Source organism: Diceros bicornis, chromosome 5, assembly GCF_020826845.1.
Source record: "Diceros bicornis minor isolate mBicDic1 chromosome 5, mDicBic1.mat.cur, whole genome shotgun sequence".
Taxonomy (NCBI): domain Eukaryota; kingdom Metazoa; phylum Chordata; class Mammalia; order Perissodactyla; family Rhinocerotidae; genus Diceros; species Diceros bicornis.
The window spans coordinates 94362793-94382618 of NC_080744.1; the positions used below are offsets into that span (position 1 = coordinate 94362793).

The window sequence follows — 19826 nt, forward strand, 5'->3', positions numbered from 1 at the left end:
ACACAACCTGACTTGAGTCTTGCCTTCTCATCCCCATCCATCTTCCACATTTCTAAGGCCCAAATCTGATCATTTCTTGCTCTTCTTCTTAAAATCCATCAATTGTGCCCTATTATTCCTGGAATAAAATCAGTAGTTTAGTACTAGCTCATGAGAGCTGATTGTTAGCACCTCTTCCCAACTCCACATTCAGTGACCAGTGACATCAAGCTTGAAATCAGCTATAGGGAAGTATTTATACCATGGAATTGGCAGATGCTACTAATCAGGGTATATTTTTTTTCTTTCATAGAGCTGCATATATTAAGATAAAAGCATTTTATTAAAAAAGTTGTTTTCTTATGAACTCAGGAAATGTTCTCTCTCTCTTTTTTTTTTGTGAGGAAGATCAGCCCTGAGCTAATATCCATGCTAATCCTCCTCTTTTTGCTGAGGAAGACTGGCTCTCAGCTAACATCTATTGCCAATCCTCCTCCTTTTTTTTTTCCCCCAAAGCCCCAGTAGATAGTTGTATGTCATAGTTGCACATCCTTCTAGTTGCTGTATGTGGGACGCGGCCTCAGCATGGTTGGAGAGGTGGTGCATCGGTGTGCGCCTGGGATCCGAACCCAGGCCGCCAGTAGCAGAGCACGCACACTTAACTGCTAAGCCACAGGGCCGGCCCCAGGAAATGTTCTTTTAATAAAAAACTATTTCCATTCAAAAAGCTAAGAAACAGTGACCAACCTAATAGTAATGAGCACCCCTAGCACCCAGACTGTATTCTCTAAATACCATTTCCCACTAAAAGTAACCAGGCCTCTTGGAGAAATGGCTGATTCCAGGTTTGGGGTGAGAAAAGTAACAAGACAAGGCTGAAACATCTTACGCCAGAAAGCAAGGAAGCTATCAAAGACTACTGGGGTCATGTCAAAAGGACTCAACAGTCACCACGAAGGTACTTTTTATTAGCCAAAGAGTGGACAATTTGAGCAACAAAAAAATAAAATAAAATAAAATACAAAAATCTGCATTGGATTCAAAGACATCCAATATATTAAAAACCCAGGAGTCACAATGATTTTGAAAGACAAAACCTCATTGGTCACCTTTAGATGTTAGGGAACCAGCTCATTCTAAAAGCTGGTAAATAAAGGGAGTGAAACAAGCATTCATCACCTTTTCCTGTATATTGTTCAAGGTAACCAAATAGTTGATGGTAGGAAATTCTTTTCAGAAAAATTCTAACTGATAAATGAAGAAGGAATGATAGACTTAGAATATTAACATTCTGCAACCCCTAAGGAAATAAGAAATCTAGGCAGTCATTATAGTGGCTGCTGAATCCATATATGTGATGAAAAGCTGATGGGAAACTTTGTAATTAATGGGTCAAGTCAGCAACACTTGAACCTAATGACCAGTCTTTATTTACATCATAAAAAGATAAGCCCCTGATGTGATGTAATAGAAATTCTAAAGTATTTTTGCTGAAAGGTTGAAACTGAGTCTAATCCACAAGGATGTAATAAGAAACCCAGAATGTAAAAAATTCTACAGGATCAACGTCAAATAAATTGCAAGACTAACAACAAAAAAAGAGGGAGGGAGAATTTATAGATTAAGGGATATAAGAGACCTGACTAAATGTAATGTGTGGACCTCGTTTGGGACCTGATTCAAGCATACAAACCATTTACGCAAGTGTGAGATGACTGGGGAAATATAAGTACTGACTGCATGTTTGATATTTTAAAATTCTTTTTAGGTGATAATGGCTTGGGGATTTTTTTTCTAAAGTCCTTATCTGTAAAGAGTGGGATTTCTTAACCCAGTACTGTTGATATTTTTGGACTGGATAATTCTTTGTTGAGGGACGCTGTCCTGTGCATTAAGATGTTTAGCAGCATCCCTGGCGTCTACCGACTAGATGCCAGTAGCACCCCCTTAGTTGGGACAACAAAAATTATCTCCAGATATTGCCACATGTCTCCTGGGGGCACAATTGCTCCCTATTGAGAAACACTGTGTTAGAGATACATATTGAATATACATATACATTATGGTTGAAATACTATATCTGAGATTTGTCAAAATAACCCAATGAGAGTGTGTGTGGAGGTAGAGCTCAAACAGCGTGACCATGTGTTGATAATTGTTGACTCTGGATGGTGGACACATGAGAGTTCATTATACTAATCCCTCTTTTTATGTTAGAAGTTTTCCATAATAAAAAGGAAGTTAAAAAATTATAGTGCCAACGGAGTATTAAAATATTTCTATTGTTCCAAAGCATCTTTAGCATACTGGGTTAAAAAAGTGGTCTTTAAGTCAAAAGGTTGTGAGTATAATTCACAGTCATTTAAGAAGTCTTACTAAAGCCCCTTGTCTACTTCTCAAGTCCTGAGAAAGTGGATGATCTAATGAATGGATAATAAATTCTTTTCCAAACTAGGTAATTTCCCGTTTTTTTTTTTTGGCTTTTAACAAAATTGGAGGACCTAATCATGTTATAATTTTTATTATAAATCATTGAGTTTTTTTGGATATAACTGAGTCCTAAGAAACGGGTGACATTGCTATCAACAAAACACCTTCTATTTCCATTACTTATTATGACAGCAAAGTTTCTCAGAGCTTACATTTATAAAAATGAAAAACAGGAGGAGAATTGGTCATGAGCCCTATCTCATTCTAGCAAGTAGTAATATTTATCCATAAGTTTCTTAAACCTTCATTTTAAAAACCTTCATTTATCTCATTAAAAAATGGACTTCAAATATCTTACTTTTAGAATTGTCAAGACAATTTATTACATTACTTTGATCAAATGTGCACTGACAATAATTATAATGACGCCAAATACTTTTGAGGATTAACAGCCTTATGGTATAGGAAATAAAAGATTTTTAACTTTTGTTACAGATAATGACAGGATAATAAAAAATAAGACATGCTTAAAAATATTACATTTGGATAAAATTCTAAGGGAAGTGGAGTAGAAACGAGGTAAAAGAGAAAAAAATGTAGTTTCCAACCCACAAAGACCTTCGTTCACGTATCTGTAAAACGGATGGGGGTTCCATTGCATACCTTTACCAGTGAGGTGATTTTTTACCTGGAAATTCACAATATGTTGGCAATTGTACACTTTACAGTTTAAGCATAAAAAAAACAGGTGTCAAAGTGAAAATAGTGGAGGAATGTAGTTTTCCCAAATTCTTTCTGGGTTTACACGGGCATAAGTGTGAGCAGCACTGCCATGGCGGCTCCCGGCTCCCTTTCCACGTGGCCGCGCCGCCAGCAGCAGCGACTCCATGGCATTCACGGTCTATGAGCATCATCACTCCACGTCGCATCTCACCTTTTTTTCCCCTTGTCCTGGTTCCCTTATTTAACAGTGTTACACCTTGATAAGCACCTTTCTAACTCCCTTGATTTCTTTGCAGGATAACGTAGAGCATGTTGTTCAAATAGACTTCAGGTTCCAATAACACACCTACCAGACAGCATCTTCCCTGTTTTAGAACGAGAAGGCTGAGGCTCAGAGGGGTAACTTCCATGATGGCCCACTGCCAGGAAAAACCCATGTTCTTACCTCATCGCTCTTCCTCAGAGGTATCCAGGGTCATCTCCAGCCACCCACACAAACCATCACTTCCAATTTTTCACTTATGTTTACTTCAGAATTCTTTTCTTCCCCCCCCTTATTTCCAATTCAGTCTGGCCACAGTTTATAAACACAAAGGATGCTTATATACATATTTGTGTTTTAAGTCAGTCTGCCCCCGGGGCCTTACTTAAAAGGAAGCCACTGTTTTTTTCCTTTTGCTGCTGTTTCCTTTTTCCATATCTAACTTCCCCTAATGTTTTCTGGTGACTTGTATGTAACACAGTACCTCCCTCAGGGAGCGTCCATGACTGTGTACTCAACCCCCAGTGTGCTGCTGTTCATAAACTAATATGAAAAGCTGCAGTTTTAAGCTTTCAGCCATTAGCCAATGAGAACTAAGTGGCATGATGTTTGTTCTCCCCACTCCCTATTTCTTTTTATGTTGAGGCTACTTTAAGCATATTACATTTAAAAAGGCTAAACTCACATATTAAAAATCGCTTTGAGGGGCCGGCCCGGTGGCGCAAGCGGTTAAGTGCGCGCGCTCCGCTGCGGCGGCCCGGGGTTCGCTGGTTCGGATCCCGGGCGCGCACCGACGCACTGCTTGGTAAGCCATGCTGTGGCGGCGTCCCATATAAAGTGGAGGAAGATAGGCACAGATGTTAGCCCAGGGCCGTCTTCCTCAGCAAAAAAAGAGGAGGATTGGCGGATGTTAGCTCAGGGCTGATCTCCTCACAAAAAAAAAAAAAAAAAAATCGCTTTGAGATAATTCAGTGATTTGATAGCTGACTTGAGTTTTGCTCCTTCAAAAAGGGGTAGTTTTCTGTTGTGGTTTTCAATTATTAAATCTCATTCTAGTCAACACTGTTTAGCAGGAACTGCTAACAATGAAAGTGAGAAAAATAAACACAAACATGAACAAATGACCTTTTATTTCATACAGAGATACAAAGGCGATTGTGTGCAGCAACAATCTGATGGGCAGTCCAAATTCTTGGGAGGAAGTAAATTCATGGTAAATGTCATGATGGCTGGTCGAAGAGAAGGTCAAAGAAGGAGAGAGATGAGACAGGGAAGGCTACAGCTAATAAATAAAAGTAATAAGAGCTACATGGTTTCAATGTCACAACTTGAGTTTGTTCAGACATTCTCAATGCTATTAAAACCATAATTCGATATAGTTACTATCAAAATTCTTGAAGTACATTCTGTGCTATTTTGCATTAGAAGTTGTATCAAGGGAAGTATAATCCTCAAAAATAATTGAAACATATTTTATTAAAGGAGTTGTAAACTTTGCTCATTGTCTGTCATGGGGCCCGACAAGCACTTGGGATGGGTATCCTCTTTTAAGATAAAAGGGTTGACACTTTGGTTGGTACTAATTTTTGAGGCAATGCTAGTTGTAATAGCATCTTCTTTTAATCTGAGGAAAATATTTACTAAAAAATTGTTGAGCAAAAACCCTCAGGGTAGTAGAGGCCCCTTCTATGGTACTTCACACCTCTCTGTTCACCTGCCTGTGGGCCACCTGGAGTGTGTAAAGATTCAGACAATTTACATCTGCACCTGTGGACCTGATGAGTAAATAGTCTATCATGAAAAACACGTCTCCGACACTTACATTTGTAACAGGGACACTTCACATAATTTGTTATGAATGAAACAGTTTATTGGCTTTAAATATACATCAGGAAGTTTTTAAATGTTAGTTTATGTTCTAGGATAAAAGAATAGTGAACCAACACATCAGAGAAAGTGGAGGCTCAGTAGCATGATTTCAATATATTTTCCTGGATAAACAGATTTTTTAAAAAAGTATATGACTTTTTATCTAAGAACAAAAGTTTCTTAAATTCAATGTTGAGAACTGAATTGTTTTTGAATAAACCCAGAAAACTGGAGCTCATAAAATAAAAGCACCGTGTGGGCAGCAAGAGAAAAGAGAAAGAAATGAGGAAAAATAGATTTTAATATCAGGTGTAACATCGGTTGGCTGGTTTTATTTGTTTTTGTTTCAGTCTATTTAAGGCAGGATTATCTCTCTGCAACCCTGTAGATAAATCCTAGTGTTTTAGCTATAAGAAAGTTCTAAGAGTTCAGATATACAGATAAGCCAATTTTTTAAAAACCCTTTTCTTATAGTATTCTAAAGGCTTTTGAAGCATTATATAAATCTTTAAATTCCTATCATCCACATTTTAAGAAATAAATCTACATTTTAATAAGGCACTCAAGATATAAAACAGTTTTGAAAACAATTACATTCTACGCTAGGGCTAACCCATTCCTTTGCTATAGGGACAGAGTGGACTGTCTTCCTGAATCTAGTCAATCTCTGAGCACCAACACAAACAAGCAGGTGCCTCAACCATTCTGAACTTACCTAAACAGCCGAATTTTATCAGTGGGACTCTCCTATCCACTGATAAGAGAGTTACACTAACAGAATTGTCCAAATTTAATGGTGAAATTTAAAAACAGTATCTTGCCTTTTCTAGAAATGCTTCCTTTGAACACAGAACAGTGACTTCTATTAGCTCCTGCCCAGAAAGGAAAACAGAATGGAGGAGAACCTGTGACCCCCCGTATCCTTCATTTTTACTGACGGGACAGAAACATAAAGGAATTTTACTTTTAAATGACAACCTAATAAACTATAAATAACCTGACATTTTCACTGTGTGTCTTAAATGTATGTATGTTATTGGTGCTAATAGCATCCTCTTCTAAATACAAGAATTCAAATCCCACCATCCCTATTGCTAATAAAAACAAACACCAAAGCTTACAATACAGTAATGAAACCTCTAATACCATAACAACACAGAGATTTTAGTGGAGCTTCCACTCTTTCCTAAGTGACAGAAGAAAACGAAGGAACAAAAAGGGTCAGACTAAGCCTGAAATACAATTTCACTATGAAAAAAGGGCAACAACTGTCCCATTAAAGCAGGGGGAGTTAGGAATGTGGCAGTGGGAGCGTATCAAATCAAGACATTGTTCTGGGCTGGGTTTTCGCTTCCAATGAGTAGAGAAGGACCTAGAAAGGTGGCCATGAGGCACTTCTTTCCTTCTCCTTCTGGGCTGGCAGCAAACGGTCAATTACTTCCCATAGAACTTTTTGTTGAGAAGGAAGATCAGAAGGTTGACGTTTACTTTAGCTCGATCAAATAATTTCATGACTGCAACTCCTTCATACTGCAGCTGCAGCAGGTCCTGTTCAAAAAAACATTCTGACAGTCAATCAAGTCTATGCAATAAGAAAAGAAAGGACACAGTGTAGGGAAGCGTCCAGAAGGAGTGAGGCATGCCTTGTGTGCCAGATGTGAAATGGGGTAAGAAGAAAGTTTCCAACTAGGAACTGCCCACTGCACAAGCACCCTGCGAGCTGGAGGAACAGGGCTCGTTGGTCAACCAAATTTTCTGGTACATTTGGAGTTAAGAAGTCATGTGGTTCATATCAAAATACACAAAACATGGAAAGAAAAAGCCACATGTTCAGTTTTCACACATATCTACGCCTTTTATTTCAGAGGTTACAATAATGTGTCTCCAGTTTGTCTAAGTGATGGGTCACCTGGAGAAGGTGAAGGCATTTCAATCCATGATGAAATACACGAATCACTGAAAACAAGAAAGGCCAGTAATATTTCACACGAGAAAGCTTTTATATTCTAAAGGCAAGGGAAAAAGAGAGGACTAACGTTTCTTATGCGCCTACTATGTGCTCAACACTGTATAAGCATACTATATAGTGTCTTTCAAGTCCTGACAAAAGTCCTGTGAGGTATGATTATCCCAAGTTTAAAGATGAGGCTACTGAAGCTCTGAGATGTTAATGACTTGCCGAGCAGTACAGAGTTGGACGTGGTGAATCTAGATCTGACTGCTTTTCCCACTACCCTCCACTGTCCAGAACAAATTTAGGAAATCTAAGTGGTCTCACCCCTAAACTTCAGAAGAGTGGTGATGAGAAAGCAAGAGTCAAAGGGCTTGAAGGGACCCCAAAAGTTTAACTAATTCATCTTTTGTAAAAATCTGAGCAGCTCCATGAGGACGAGGAGCCTGGTGCGTCACCTGTGCCTAACATAATACCTTTTTTTTTTTTTTTTAAAGATTTTATTTATTTATTTTTTTCCCCAAAGCCCCAGTAGATAGTTGTATGTCATAGCTGCACATCCCTCCAGCTGCTGTATGTGGGACGTGGCCCCAGCATGGCCGGAAAAGCGGTGCGTCGGCGCACGCCCGGGATCCGAACCCGGGCCGCCAGCAGCAGAGCACACGCACTCAACCGCTAAGCCACAGGGCCGGCCCCTAACATAATACCTTGCACCTGGCAGTCATTCCACATTTAATAAATTTGTGCATGGATGAATGCATTACCTGAGGCAGACTGGGCGGCCTATATGAATTTGGTGAAACTGAGGGAATAACAGGATCTTTTTTTGTGTAAGTACTTTAGTTAGCTATGTGCATCAGAAAATCATTTCACATTTGTTCAACCAATATGTTTTGAGAGCCTACTAGCCATCAAGAAGGAAGTAAAGAAATACTACCTGTCCTTAAGGAGTTCACAGTTTGAGGGGCGGTGAGAGAGAAATAGGTCAACACCTACTGTAGGCAGAGGCTGTCTCTAAAGGGGATGGAAGCAAAGGAGAAACCAGCTGCGGCTGGGCTGGTGGGATGAGGCTTCAGGGGAGGTAACACACACGTGAGTGCTCAATAAACGATGGTGGAATGGAGGAGGAGGATAGTGAAGGGAAGGCCCCAATTGGGGGGTGCAGCATGTGCAACAGCCCACATGCACATTCAGAGAAAGGCATCTGCCCAGTCTGACGGCACAGCAGCGTGAAGCAGTGCAAAAGAGTCTGGACGTTCCCTAGGAATCCTCTCACGGCCCTGATATTTTTTAATGCATAAAAATTAGAGATATTTCAGAATAAAAATTAGGGGTAATTATGCTTTTGAAAATGATTCACGGAAGAGTTCTTTTTGAATTTAAAATGAGAGTCAGTTTACAAGGATGCAATCTACACACACCTTGTCAGAAATACACCGTTAAGCACCTATATCAAATTAAAATGAGAGGGAAAAAAACAAGATTTCAAGCTACCGAGAGGGCTTATAATTTTGCACTGTCAAGATCTGTACTTCAGCATTTTGTTCAAGTCCAAGGTATCAGCTCAATTTAGTGGCTACACTAAGTGGAAGCTTCAGATAAATGCTTCCTGAAGATTCACACATCTGCAAAAGCTCTCCAGAGTGCGCAGACCAAATCAGACACAAAAATCCTGAGCTCCTTCCCCCAGTGTGGTGCCCAGCTCACTGCTGAACGTGGACCACTGTCCCCAAAAGGGTCTCCTTTCTATCGATTCTCGTACCTCACAAGAACACAACTACTTCAAGCAGAGAGCTTTCGGTTCTACCTGGTGCATACCCACCTGATAATGTAGCATAAATGTCTCCATCTGAACTCCCATGAATTTGGCTTTCACTTCAAAGTCTCCAACTTCCTCTGTTGGACTGATTTCAAAGATAACGTTTTTAAACCTGTTGAAACATAACATCACAAGGGTGTGATTTTCATACACAACTATTCTGTGAAATGTGGAAGGGAGATAAACCATGTCTTCAAGAGTGAGAAGGAGTACAAATAAAGGTCCCAAGTCCTTCTGTAGGAGGAGCGGCCCAGGGCTGCTGCTCTCAGTACCAAGGGCTGTGGGATCTGGAGAGAGGAACGGCAACCTCTCCCACAGCACATGCATTCTACTGAAAGAGGGGCCACTGAGGCATGCCACAATGGGCTCGGAAGGGATGGTGTCAGAGGGATTCTCTTAGCTTTCCGTGTGGCCCTTGCTGAAACATAACGATAAAAGGAGAATCAAGAGGAAATTGGGCTGAAAGGAGAGAGGAAAGGGTGTGTGTGTGAATGCACACGTGTGAGGACTGGAAGAAGTGAGTAAATAAACAAAATGGGGTCAGAACAAAAGAACCAAGAGAGGAGGTTTTCTAGAAAGAGTAGGTGCTAGAGATATAAATGCATTGAGTATTACCAAAGATAAATCGTTCTTACTGAAAATGTTTAATGTTTAAGGTATCACTCATTTTTAACACGTTATCTGCCTGCAAATTTTATGGCACCAGGAGAAGGTGGAAATATGCTGTCTCCCAGGTGATCAAAGTATATCACCCCAGATTTCCAGAACTCCACTACAGAGCAAACTTGTCTATTGTGAACAGAGCTGAGAACCATAAAGGATGCAAAAGAGGCCACTGAGATGCTAAAAGAGAGGTCACAATATCCATGCACTAAAACACATGCATTTTACTCAACAGATCTTCACAGGTTATCCCTTAAAGATATTTATTTTATAAATTTCTTTATAAAATAATTTTATTTTAACTGGTTTGTTTTATTATCTGGTTTCTAAGCCCATAGTAGCAAATTAAAAAGTAAGGCAAATAATGGTAGGCCCTAGAACAGTAGTGAAAATAATGACAAAAAGAAGGCAAGAGATAATAAATATTATGGAACAGATTTGAAAAATGCACAAGGCGCTCAATCAAAAAATCCCACAAAAGACCAAGGACCCCAAGTGAAAAAAAAGACCAGAGAAAATATAGATTAATAAGCCATGATTTTAAAAAAGTACACACACACACACGCAAAACTCCATCAGAATTCTAAGAAATGCAAAACTTAATAATGAGATACTACTTTTTAACTATTGAATTCAAAAATATCAAAAATTATTTTATTATTCAATGATGGCAAGGAAGTAGGGAGACAATTAAGCACTTTCATACACATTTCAGACACTACTAGAAAATACTTGGCAATATATATAAGAATTAAAAAATTTTTTTCAACTCCTATGGAAAACAGTATGGCAGTTCCTCAAAAAATTAAAAACGGAACTATCATAAGATCCAGCAATCCCACATCTGGGTGTATATCCAAAAGAACTGAAAGCAGGGTCTCAAAGAGATGTTTACAATTCCATGTTCATAGCAGCAGCATTCACAACAGCAAAGAGGTGGAAGCAACCCAAATGTCCATCAATGGAGGAATGGATAACCAAAATGTGGCATATACATACAATGGAATACTTCTCAGCCTTGAAAAGGATGGAAATCAGTCACATGTCACAATACAGATGAATCGTATGGACATCATGCTAAGTGCAATAGGCCAAGGAACAAAAAGACAAGTACTGACTGATTCCACTTAAATGAGGTACCAAGAGCAGTCAAATTCATAGAAACAGGGAGTACACTGTTGGTTGCCCGGGTCTGGGGGAAAGGGGAAATGCAGAGTTGATTAATAAGTATAGTTTCAGTTTTGTAAGATGAAAAGGTTCTGGAGATCTGTTACACAACAATGTGAATATATTTAACACTACTGAACCATACGCTTAAAATAGTAAAGATGGTAAATTTTATGTTTTGTGTTTTTTATAATAAAAAAAATTTTTTTTTACTCTGATCAGAAATTCCATTTTTAGGTATCTATCATGAAAAAAAAAAAATCACAGGTAGGATCAAAGATTTACATAAAAAGGTGTTATCACATGTGTAATAATGTAAAAAATAAAATCAACTTAAATGTACAATAGATGAATGGTTGAATTATAACTACAATATGGAATATTATGTGGCCAGTAAAAAGGACACTTTCAAAGAATGTGAAAAATGCTCATAATATGTTATGAGAAAAAAGTTGGATACATGACTATAAACAGTATCATCCAATTTACATTAAAAAAATAAGTACGTAGATAAGTAAGTGGGTGGTTAAATAATCTTTATGTGAATAGAAGCACAGAAGAAAATATGCTAAAATGATTTCAGTGGTTATCTTTGGCTTGTAGGATTAAAGGTGCTTTTTCTTTATGCTTTTCCATATTTTCAAAGTTCAATAATCAATACATATTATTTTAGAATCAGAAAAACATCAAAGTTTCTTTTTAAATGAAGTTTTTTGTTTTTGTGGGTTTCTTTAAACAGACACAGATCAGAAAGCTCAGCGGCCTGAGATCACAGGGCTGCCTGAGAAGGTGCCTAATAAACGCTTGCTAATGCCAGCTGGGCCAAGGGCCCAGGGTAGACAGTCAGGTCAGCTCTGCGCATCACGCGCAAAGCAAGCTGGCGCTCCCTGGAAAAGAAAATGAAGGGAAGTCCCTGGTTCCTATCCTCAGGTGGCATAAAGTCAAGTCCTCTTCTTGTTATTCTTATTTATTCTTGGTTTAGACATAGAAAAAATGGCTTCCCGCTTAAAGAGGAAAAATTAAGATGGGACCCACACAAGCAGGTGTGAACATGTCCTGAGACAAATGTTCCACAAACAAGGAAAAGAAATACTTTCCCTTCTATGACAGACAAGTTAACTCTGAGTATTAGGCCTAATTCTGCACATAAATGTATATATAGATAGAAAATGGAAAAACGACCATACCAGATAACAGAAATAAAGGCAATAAGATAAAGATTTGATAAATGCAGAAATTAAAAAATCAATGCATAAAACCAAGTAAAAATGTAAATACTCACTGATTCACTTGCAGGTCCTCAATTTCCAGAAGAACTCCTTTTTCATGTAGTCTTGCTGCCGTATATTTCAGAGAAATCTTTTTGCTTTTCTTTCCTTTCATTTCCCTAGGCTTCTTGGAGACCCTGTAAAAATCACATTGTGTCACTTTTATTCTATAAGTAACTATCTACTACAAGTCTGTTGGTAATTCAAGGATATGAGGTCAAAAAGCAAACTTCCCATACATGAGCATAAGTAATAGACCAATTCTAAAATGGCAAATAAATGTTAACATTAGCCTAAGCAAGGCCTGCCAGGTGGCGCAAGCGGTTAAGTGCTCGCGCTCCGCTGCGGCGGCCCGGGGTTCGCCGGTTCGGATTCCAGGCGCGCAGCGATGCACTGCTTGGCAAGCCATAGCTGTGGCGGTGTCCCATATAAAGTGGAGGAAGATGGGCACGGATGTTAGCCCAGGGCCAGTCTTCCTCAGCAAAAAAAGAGGAGGATTGGCAGATGTTAGCACAAGGCTGATCTCCTCACAAAACAAACAAACAAACAAAAAAACATTAGCCTAAGCAGTATCTCCGCAAAACAGGGCAAACATTACTAAATTGATTTTGTCTTTAATTTAAATTATATTTGAGAACACACCATGAATTTGACAGTATCTTAATCCTCCTATGTCCCTCTTGGAACCTAAGCACCTACAAGTAAGAGTGAGGGCTTCTAATGGTAGCCTGAGGGAACTTTACTGAATCCCAGAGGAGTCACTCTAAGCCCCTCGGCTGTGCAGGGAAAAAATAAAATCTCATAATAAAAATTGCAGCATAGCGATTACAGAGGAACGGGAGCAAGGAAAAAGAAACAGATGTTAGGAGGCTATTGGGATAATCAAAGCAAGAAGTGATAAGAAAAGCAAGCAAGGGAAGAACAGAGATAAATAAGAACAGGGATTTGGGACTCCCAGGGGAGGGTCTCAAGAAATGGGGCAGAAATGCTGGTAGGACCATAAAAGGGAATAATCCCTATGGAAGGCAACTGAAATGATCTATCAAAATCACAATTGTACAAAACTTTTGACCCAGCAATTCCACTTTTGGGAAGTTATTTTAAAAAATATGCCCACATTTGCAAAATGACATATGTACAAGAGGTTATTTGTTGCAGAACCTTTCATAATAAGTAATTGGAAACAATGCAAATGTCTATCAGCGGAGGACTGATTAAATAGTTATATCTATCTATGCAATGGAATACTATGCAGCCATTAAAAAAGAAATGAGAACCTAGCTCTGTCTGCTTAGAAGGCCTAGAAGCAATGACGACTCCATGGCAATGAGCACACCTAGTGCCTAGACCTTGGCTTCTAAATACCATTCTTCATTAAAAGGAACCAGGGATGCTTGGAGAAATAGCTAATTCCAAGCCTGGGAGGAGGAAAGTAGAAGTTGAACCAGAAACATCTAGGCCATAAAGTCCAGAAGTGCTCAAACAATGATAGGGACATGTCAAAAGGACACAAGAGCCCACCCTGCAGGCAGGGTTAGGTGGACCTGATTCTTATCCCTTCTCACCAGCCTTGCCTCACTTCAGAAGTCTCTCAGGGAGGGAGAGAAAAAGAGAGAAAGAGCGGAAGTGGAAGAGTAAGTGAGCAAGGAGAGGGGAAGCTGACGTGACAAACGTTAAAGACAGGTGATCTGGGTGAAGGGTATGTGGGTGTCTATTGTTCTATTCACTCAACCTTTCTTAGGTTTTAAAATTCTTAAAACAAAGCTAGGAGTGAAAAATAAACTGACCCTACAAGTAGCACCTGCACTTAGCACCTCACCTCTCTGGGTTTTCAGTTTCCCTCCCTGTAAAATGGGCATGCAGATGGTTTGTGGCCAGAGCCAGGAAGGCTGCATCAGACTTTCCTTGGCAGCTGGGAAAATGTCAAGGTCTGGGATCCCGCCCCCAGGAGGTATAGAGAAGGCCAAGGAATCGAAATGTTTATAATACTCCTTAAGTGATTTTGAGGCACATCTAGGTTTTGGGACCACTAGATTATCTCCTTTCATGATTCTTTAATTTCTAGGGCCAAGAAGGTGTTTTGGAACAAGGGATGCTTAGAAATAAGCATCCTTGAAACCCTCCACACATTATTTATTTACATCATACAATAACAAATGGAACTGGGAAATTATGCAAATAATTAGAAGCAAAATAAAGAACTGATGCAGTAAGTAGATCCAGTGTGTTTTAAGTAAAAATTTCCAATGTCACTTCAGTTGCCTCTACTTCGTTGATTCTCTAAAACAATACTCACTTGCCCTTGCTGGCTAAGTTATCCAAGCAGGTTTTGATATAGCTTTTATAGTAATCCACCTGCTCTCCATAGAAGCTTGCCTTTGAGTTCAGAGCAGCATATGTCTGTTGCAATTTCACCAGTTCAGCCTTTCTCCTCTGTCGGTATCTCCGCTGATTCCGAATATCCTGAGACACAATTATTAAAATTAGGAAAATAATGATAGATACCATGTGTTTCTTGAATCATTAACACTAGAACCCAGCAGTGCTTAACCTTGCCTTGCATGACCACACATTCTTAATAGGCAGCAATTTATGTTAAAAAATAACCAAAGAAATTCAGATCTCATCAATTTTTTTCCCATTTATATTTTCTAGAGGTAGGGAAATGTGTTACTTTTACAGATTTCTAGATTCTTAGAATTTACTTGCAAAGCTGGTTTAAACCTCTTAAATATGTTGTCAGGAGAGGGAGAAAAGGTAATTTTAATATATCAATGATCAAGCTCCCAGGTGCGCATGACATTATCTTAGTGACAATGTCTCTGACAGCAGAGAACATCTAAACTCTCAGCTGGCACCAGAGCCCCTTACTTCGATTCACACAAATCAAGGATTTGATGATCAGCTTGATGTGAATTTATATTTCATAGTAATTGTTAAAAAGATTTGGAAGAATTCTTTAAGGCCAAAGACAAACTGAGACACAGGAAACACTAATTAGGGTCTTCTCCCTATTAATTTCAGCCGTGGAATAAGTCATCAAAGGGAGGGCAAGGTCCTCGTGCTGGAAGAGTAAGCAATGATTCCGCAAAGGAGAGGATACTAATTTGCCCATAAACTGAAGGCATGTTGTCATCTGAACAGCTACTATCTCTTTACAAGCCTGAGACAGCCTTAAGCACGGCCAGGCCATCAACGTCCCCCAAATGCAGTACCCTCGCAATGTCGTTGATCAGTTCCTGGTATTTGTTCTTTGGGTCCACAGTCCCAAGCTCCGTTAGCTTCTTCAAGCCCGACTGGATCTTTTCTTTCTTCTCTTGAACAGTGAGGTTGTTGTCTTCCTTTACATACTTTGACTTTTTCATCTTGTCGGGAGTTTTGGCATCACGAATAGCGCGTCTCTGCATGGCTCTCTGATGTTCTGCTTCCTACAGATAAGATAAAGAAGTCCCTGGCAAGTTCACCACACCAATCTGAAACCTGAATTTATACAGCTCTCCAATCTCATTCTGGAAACAGAAACATTCTGGAAACCTCATTCTGGAACAAACTTACTCCCTGACAACTGACAGAGAAACGGCATGAAGCAGAGGCAGATCTCTTTCATCTAGCAGAGATGCAGCTATGAGAGGACACAGCTTCTTTCCTGGACTCTCAGGTATGGTCAAGAGATTGGGATCTACTGGCTACAAAATCCCTCATTTTTTCCCTATCACATTTTGGGTCAGGAAAGCCATTTAATTTTATTTGAAACACAGCTCAATGAATGTTATCACCACACCAATCCATCACCAGTGATCAGTAAATTCTTGCTAAGTCTTTTTGCCACTTTGTCCAGGCTGAATCACGCTCAAGTGTTCCCTCTGCTTTAAATACTGGCTGCAAACACCAGTATATTGAAAATAAAAAGAACTTACCTTGATCCTTCTATCTTTCCTAGTCAACATACAATGTTTGTCCATTATGTACCTGCCTGACATATGATCCATACTTGCTGTTCCATTCTTCCAGCACTTTCTCCTTTAACTCCTTGCAATCTGGCTCTGCATCTATTGCTTTCATCACCAATTACCATTCCCCCCACCCCAAATCCAGTGGCTTTTCTTAGTTGTCACCTTGCTCATCATCTCTGCATTTTCTTCTTGTCTTAAGCAGGCGTTTGGTACCGCCAAGTAACCCATGGTCATTTCTCTGTAACTGTTTACTCTCAATACTTCAAAGATCGCTTCTATGCTGATAGATCCCAAATTTTTGTGGCTAAGGCTCTGGTACCATATTTTGAACTGTTTGTACTGGGATGTTTACATTTAGGATAGCTTGTAATTCCTCCCAGACCGGTGCAATTCCCTTTTCTTCTAATGTCAAGACTACTCTGCATCATATAACGCAAAGAGCATAAACTTTGGAGTTAGAACTGGATCCAGGTCTGGTTCTGCCACTACCAGCAGATGATCTTGGGCAAGTTATTTAACCTCTAAGGGTCTTGGTTTCCTCATCTGTAAAATGAGGAGGAAAAGACTCACCTCATAGGGATAGTGCAAGGATTAAATGAAAGAACATAGGTGAAAGCACCAAACTAACAGGGGGTTCTCAATAAAGATTGGTTCCTCCTTCCCTACTTCAAACTTCCTTCTGGTTAAACAAGTGGCAGGGGGCCGGCCCCGTGGCTTAGCGGTTAAGCGTGTGCCCTCTGCTACTGGCGGCCCGGGTTCGGATCCCGGGCGTGCACCGATGCACCGCTTCTCCGGCCATGCTGAGGTCTCGTCCCACATACAGCAACTGGAAGGATGTGCAACTATGACATACAACTATCTATTGGGGCTTTGGGGAAAGAAAGGAGGAGGATTGGCAGTGGATGTTAGCTCAGAGCCAGTCTTCCTCAGCAAAAAGAGGAGGATTGGCATGGATGTTAGCTCAGGGCTGATCTTCCTCACAAAAACAAACAAACAAAAAACCAGTGGCAGGTACCGGCTATGCCTCTTTTCTTGCCCCTCACAAATGTATTCAGTAATCAAACACAGTGTCTAAAATCTGAGAATTCATTTAAAGCAGTGGTTTTCAAATAGTCCTCTGTGCAGCCTGAAGGGTTTCCCAGAGGTATCACAGAGTCCTAGAGGGTGGCGTTCCAAGACCTCTATTCCTGGTGCTTCCCGAGTAGTTACAATTTTACCTGATTATATATTGGGTTCCAAGTAATTGTCATTTAATGAAAAGGACTCCTATGCTCAAAATTTGAAAACGAATGACTTGATCTACTTTTCTCATTTTATGAATGCAAAACAGGAGTCTTAAACATGAAGTAACTCAGCCATCCCTTCCCACTGCCATGTCACTCCCCAACCAACCGGGCCTCGGACCTTATTACACACGTGGATGACTCATCTACCATCTGCTCTGACAGCACAGCCAAATTAATCAGTACTAAATGGTCCCAAAGGTTACAAAGGCTCCTTACTCTTATCTCTCTGGTGCCAAATTCCTGTCCAGGTTTTGGGTTCTACACAATTTGTTCTCATGTTTCATTTCCCACTACTCACCTTCACCCACATCTTCTTCCTAGATATGTGGGTCTGGTCACGACATGCCCATCCCCCCTTTGTGCCTCTGTTCTGGTGGACTTCCAGGCCTCGAGTGTCTCTCTTGTCTTACGTGCACACCCAAACCCCCTCCACTCTTTCTAAGTGTGGGTCAAGTTCCACTTCTTCCTGATGCTTTGCTCCTCACTGACCTTTTTCCTGAACTTCTAGCATTTTTATAGCCAACACTACAGTTAATTTTTAATGGTTTTCTAATTGTTTCAGGCATATATATCACATTTCCCCAACTGAATCACGAGTTCATTGAATTTAGGAGCCACATTCTTCTATCTACCAAGGCACTTAAAAAATTCTAACTATATGATATTCAATACATTACTGGGCAGACTCACTGATTCTGCCTCAGGTTAAATTAAAACACCCGCACACACTGCACCTAAGTGCAGTGAGCCTTGTGCACTGAGAACATCTGCCTCTGGATTTAAGAACCAACAACTTTCTCAGTAAGCCCTCACCACCACCATCCTCCAGTCCACCCCCAGGTTACCACCTGTTGTCATCTATATCCCTCCTTAACTATGGCATGCGCCTATCATGGGAGCACCTATGTACCTTATTACAGTACGTGTTAAACTCCTAAATTTTACCTGTTCACTGGTAGCTGGTGTTTCTAGGATTTCAGTCAAGGTCTCTCCTGGCTGGAATCGGATGACATCCACAATTAAACGTTTGGTGCTGAAAGAAGATGGGGAAAGCATTTAAACACTACGAGGTGTTCTACTTCCTCTCAAATGGACCTAGGCAGCAGCAGTACAAACACCACTTCACAGAGGTCCCACTGGGCAGCTGCTAACACAAGGTACTCAAGGCCCCAGGCTTATTTATGCATCTCTAACAGAGTGGGTACTAAGGTTAGGATTTCCAGGATATAAATTTCATTTTAGCATCTTGTTAGCAAATAAGGCAGATAAGTCCATGATACATGCCAGGTGTAACACATGAGTGACCAGAATTATGACAGGCTTAAAAGGCCAAGATGATCATTTCAGGTACGAATAAGCAGACTTGTTCACCAAGGCCAAGGGATCATCGGATTACGTTCACTCCATTCTTCCGACTTTCGATACTCACTTCAGTAAGATGGTCCGTGCGTCCATTTCTGCATTCTCATCTCCAGGCACATCAAACTTGTTGGTCAGTGTGAGAGATACTTCTGTCTTAGCCAGCGCTTCCTTGTTTGGGTCATTTAAGTTGCCAGAGCTTTCTCCTAAAGTTTTTGGAGGGTAGAAAGAATCAGTATAATAAAGGGCAGCAATATTGGAGAGGAGCTATTAATACAAATAAAAAATAATGTAAGTCTAAGAAGATACTTAGAATAAGCCAACATGTATACTGTGGCAAGGACACCTTTTACTGAGAAATAAAATACATGCCAAATGATAATGGCAAAAGATCCATAATAAAATAATTTCATAAATGTTTAACAAATCATTTCAACACTGTAATATTATGATTCTGTCTCAAAATGCTCTGTTGATTTTATAGGACTTATAATTTCTAATTATATGATTTTGTGTATATATACATTTAAAATGATCTCTTCCACTGGATTTCAGTTCCTCACAAACAGGGCCACACCTGTTTTCTTCCCCAGTGTATATTCAGAGCTTGAACAGTGCAGAGACAGAGGAGGTGACAATTACACCCTCCTCTGTCATGTTCCCCTCTCACCTTCTGGGCAGTTAAGTCAGAACTTTACCTATCAGGGACTCGATGGTGGGCACCTCGCCAAGGTCGTCAAGCAGCTCATGGATTGGATCATTGTGCTCTGGAGCAATGGCATCCTGGTGATCTAACAGGAGCTGCATCGAATACCCAGGGATCAATTCCATTTACACACTCAACCCATTAGCTCTCGTCCCTGCCCACAAAGTCTAATAGCACAAAAGAGGTTAGATAACAAAGTTCCTACATTCAAAGGACTGACAAGTCAATCCTCAGCAAACTAACCCAAATAAACAATATAATATATAAAGTATCACAGTGGCCTCTGTTGAATGACTTATGTTATTATGTATGGAGAGAAAACACTGCTACTCTCTCAACCTCATGGATATAAGGGATTTAAATATACCTGTGTAAGAAAGAACAAAACCCA

The 19826-nt window shown here is 40.0% G+C and overlaps 1 protein-coding gene across 1 annotated transcript in view; it reads right to left on the bottom strand.

Moving 5' to 3' along the window:
• Positions 1–4507: 4507 nt before the first annotated feature.
• The window catches only part of IQGAP1 (IQ motif containing GTPase activating protein 1), a 92252-nt gene continuing 76933 nt past the window's right edge, over positions 4508–19826 (bottom strand). Inside the window, exons 31-38 of the mRNA XM_058542505.1 lie at positions 19428–19530; positions 18800–18935; positions 18316–18403; positions 15347–15559; positions 14428–14594; positions 12146–12268; positions 9037–9145; positions 4508–6811 (exon numbers count right to left, since the gene is read on the bottom strand). Coding sequence (XP_058398488.1) covers positions 6698–6811; positions 9037–9145; positions 12146–12268; positions 14428–14594; positions 15347–15559; positions 18316–18403; positions 18800–18935; positions 19428–19530 — 1053 coding nt within the window. The 3' untranslated portion in view covers positions 4508–6697. The remainder of the gene's footprint in view (positions 6812–9036; positions 9146–12145; positions 12269–14427; positions 14595–15346; positions 15560–18315; positions 18404–18799; positions 18936–19427; positions 19531–19826) is intronic.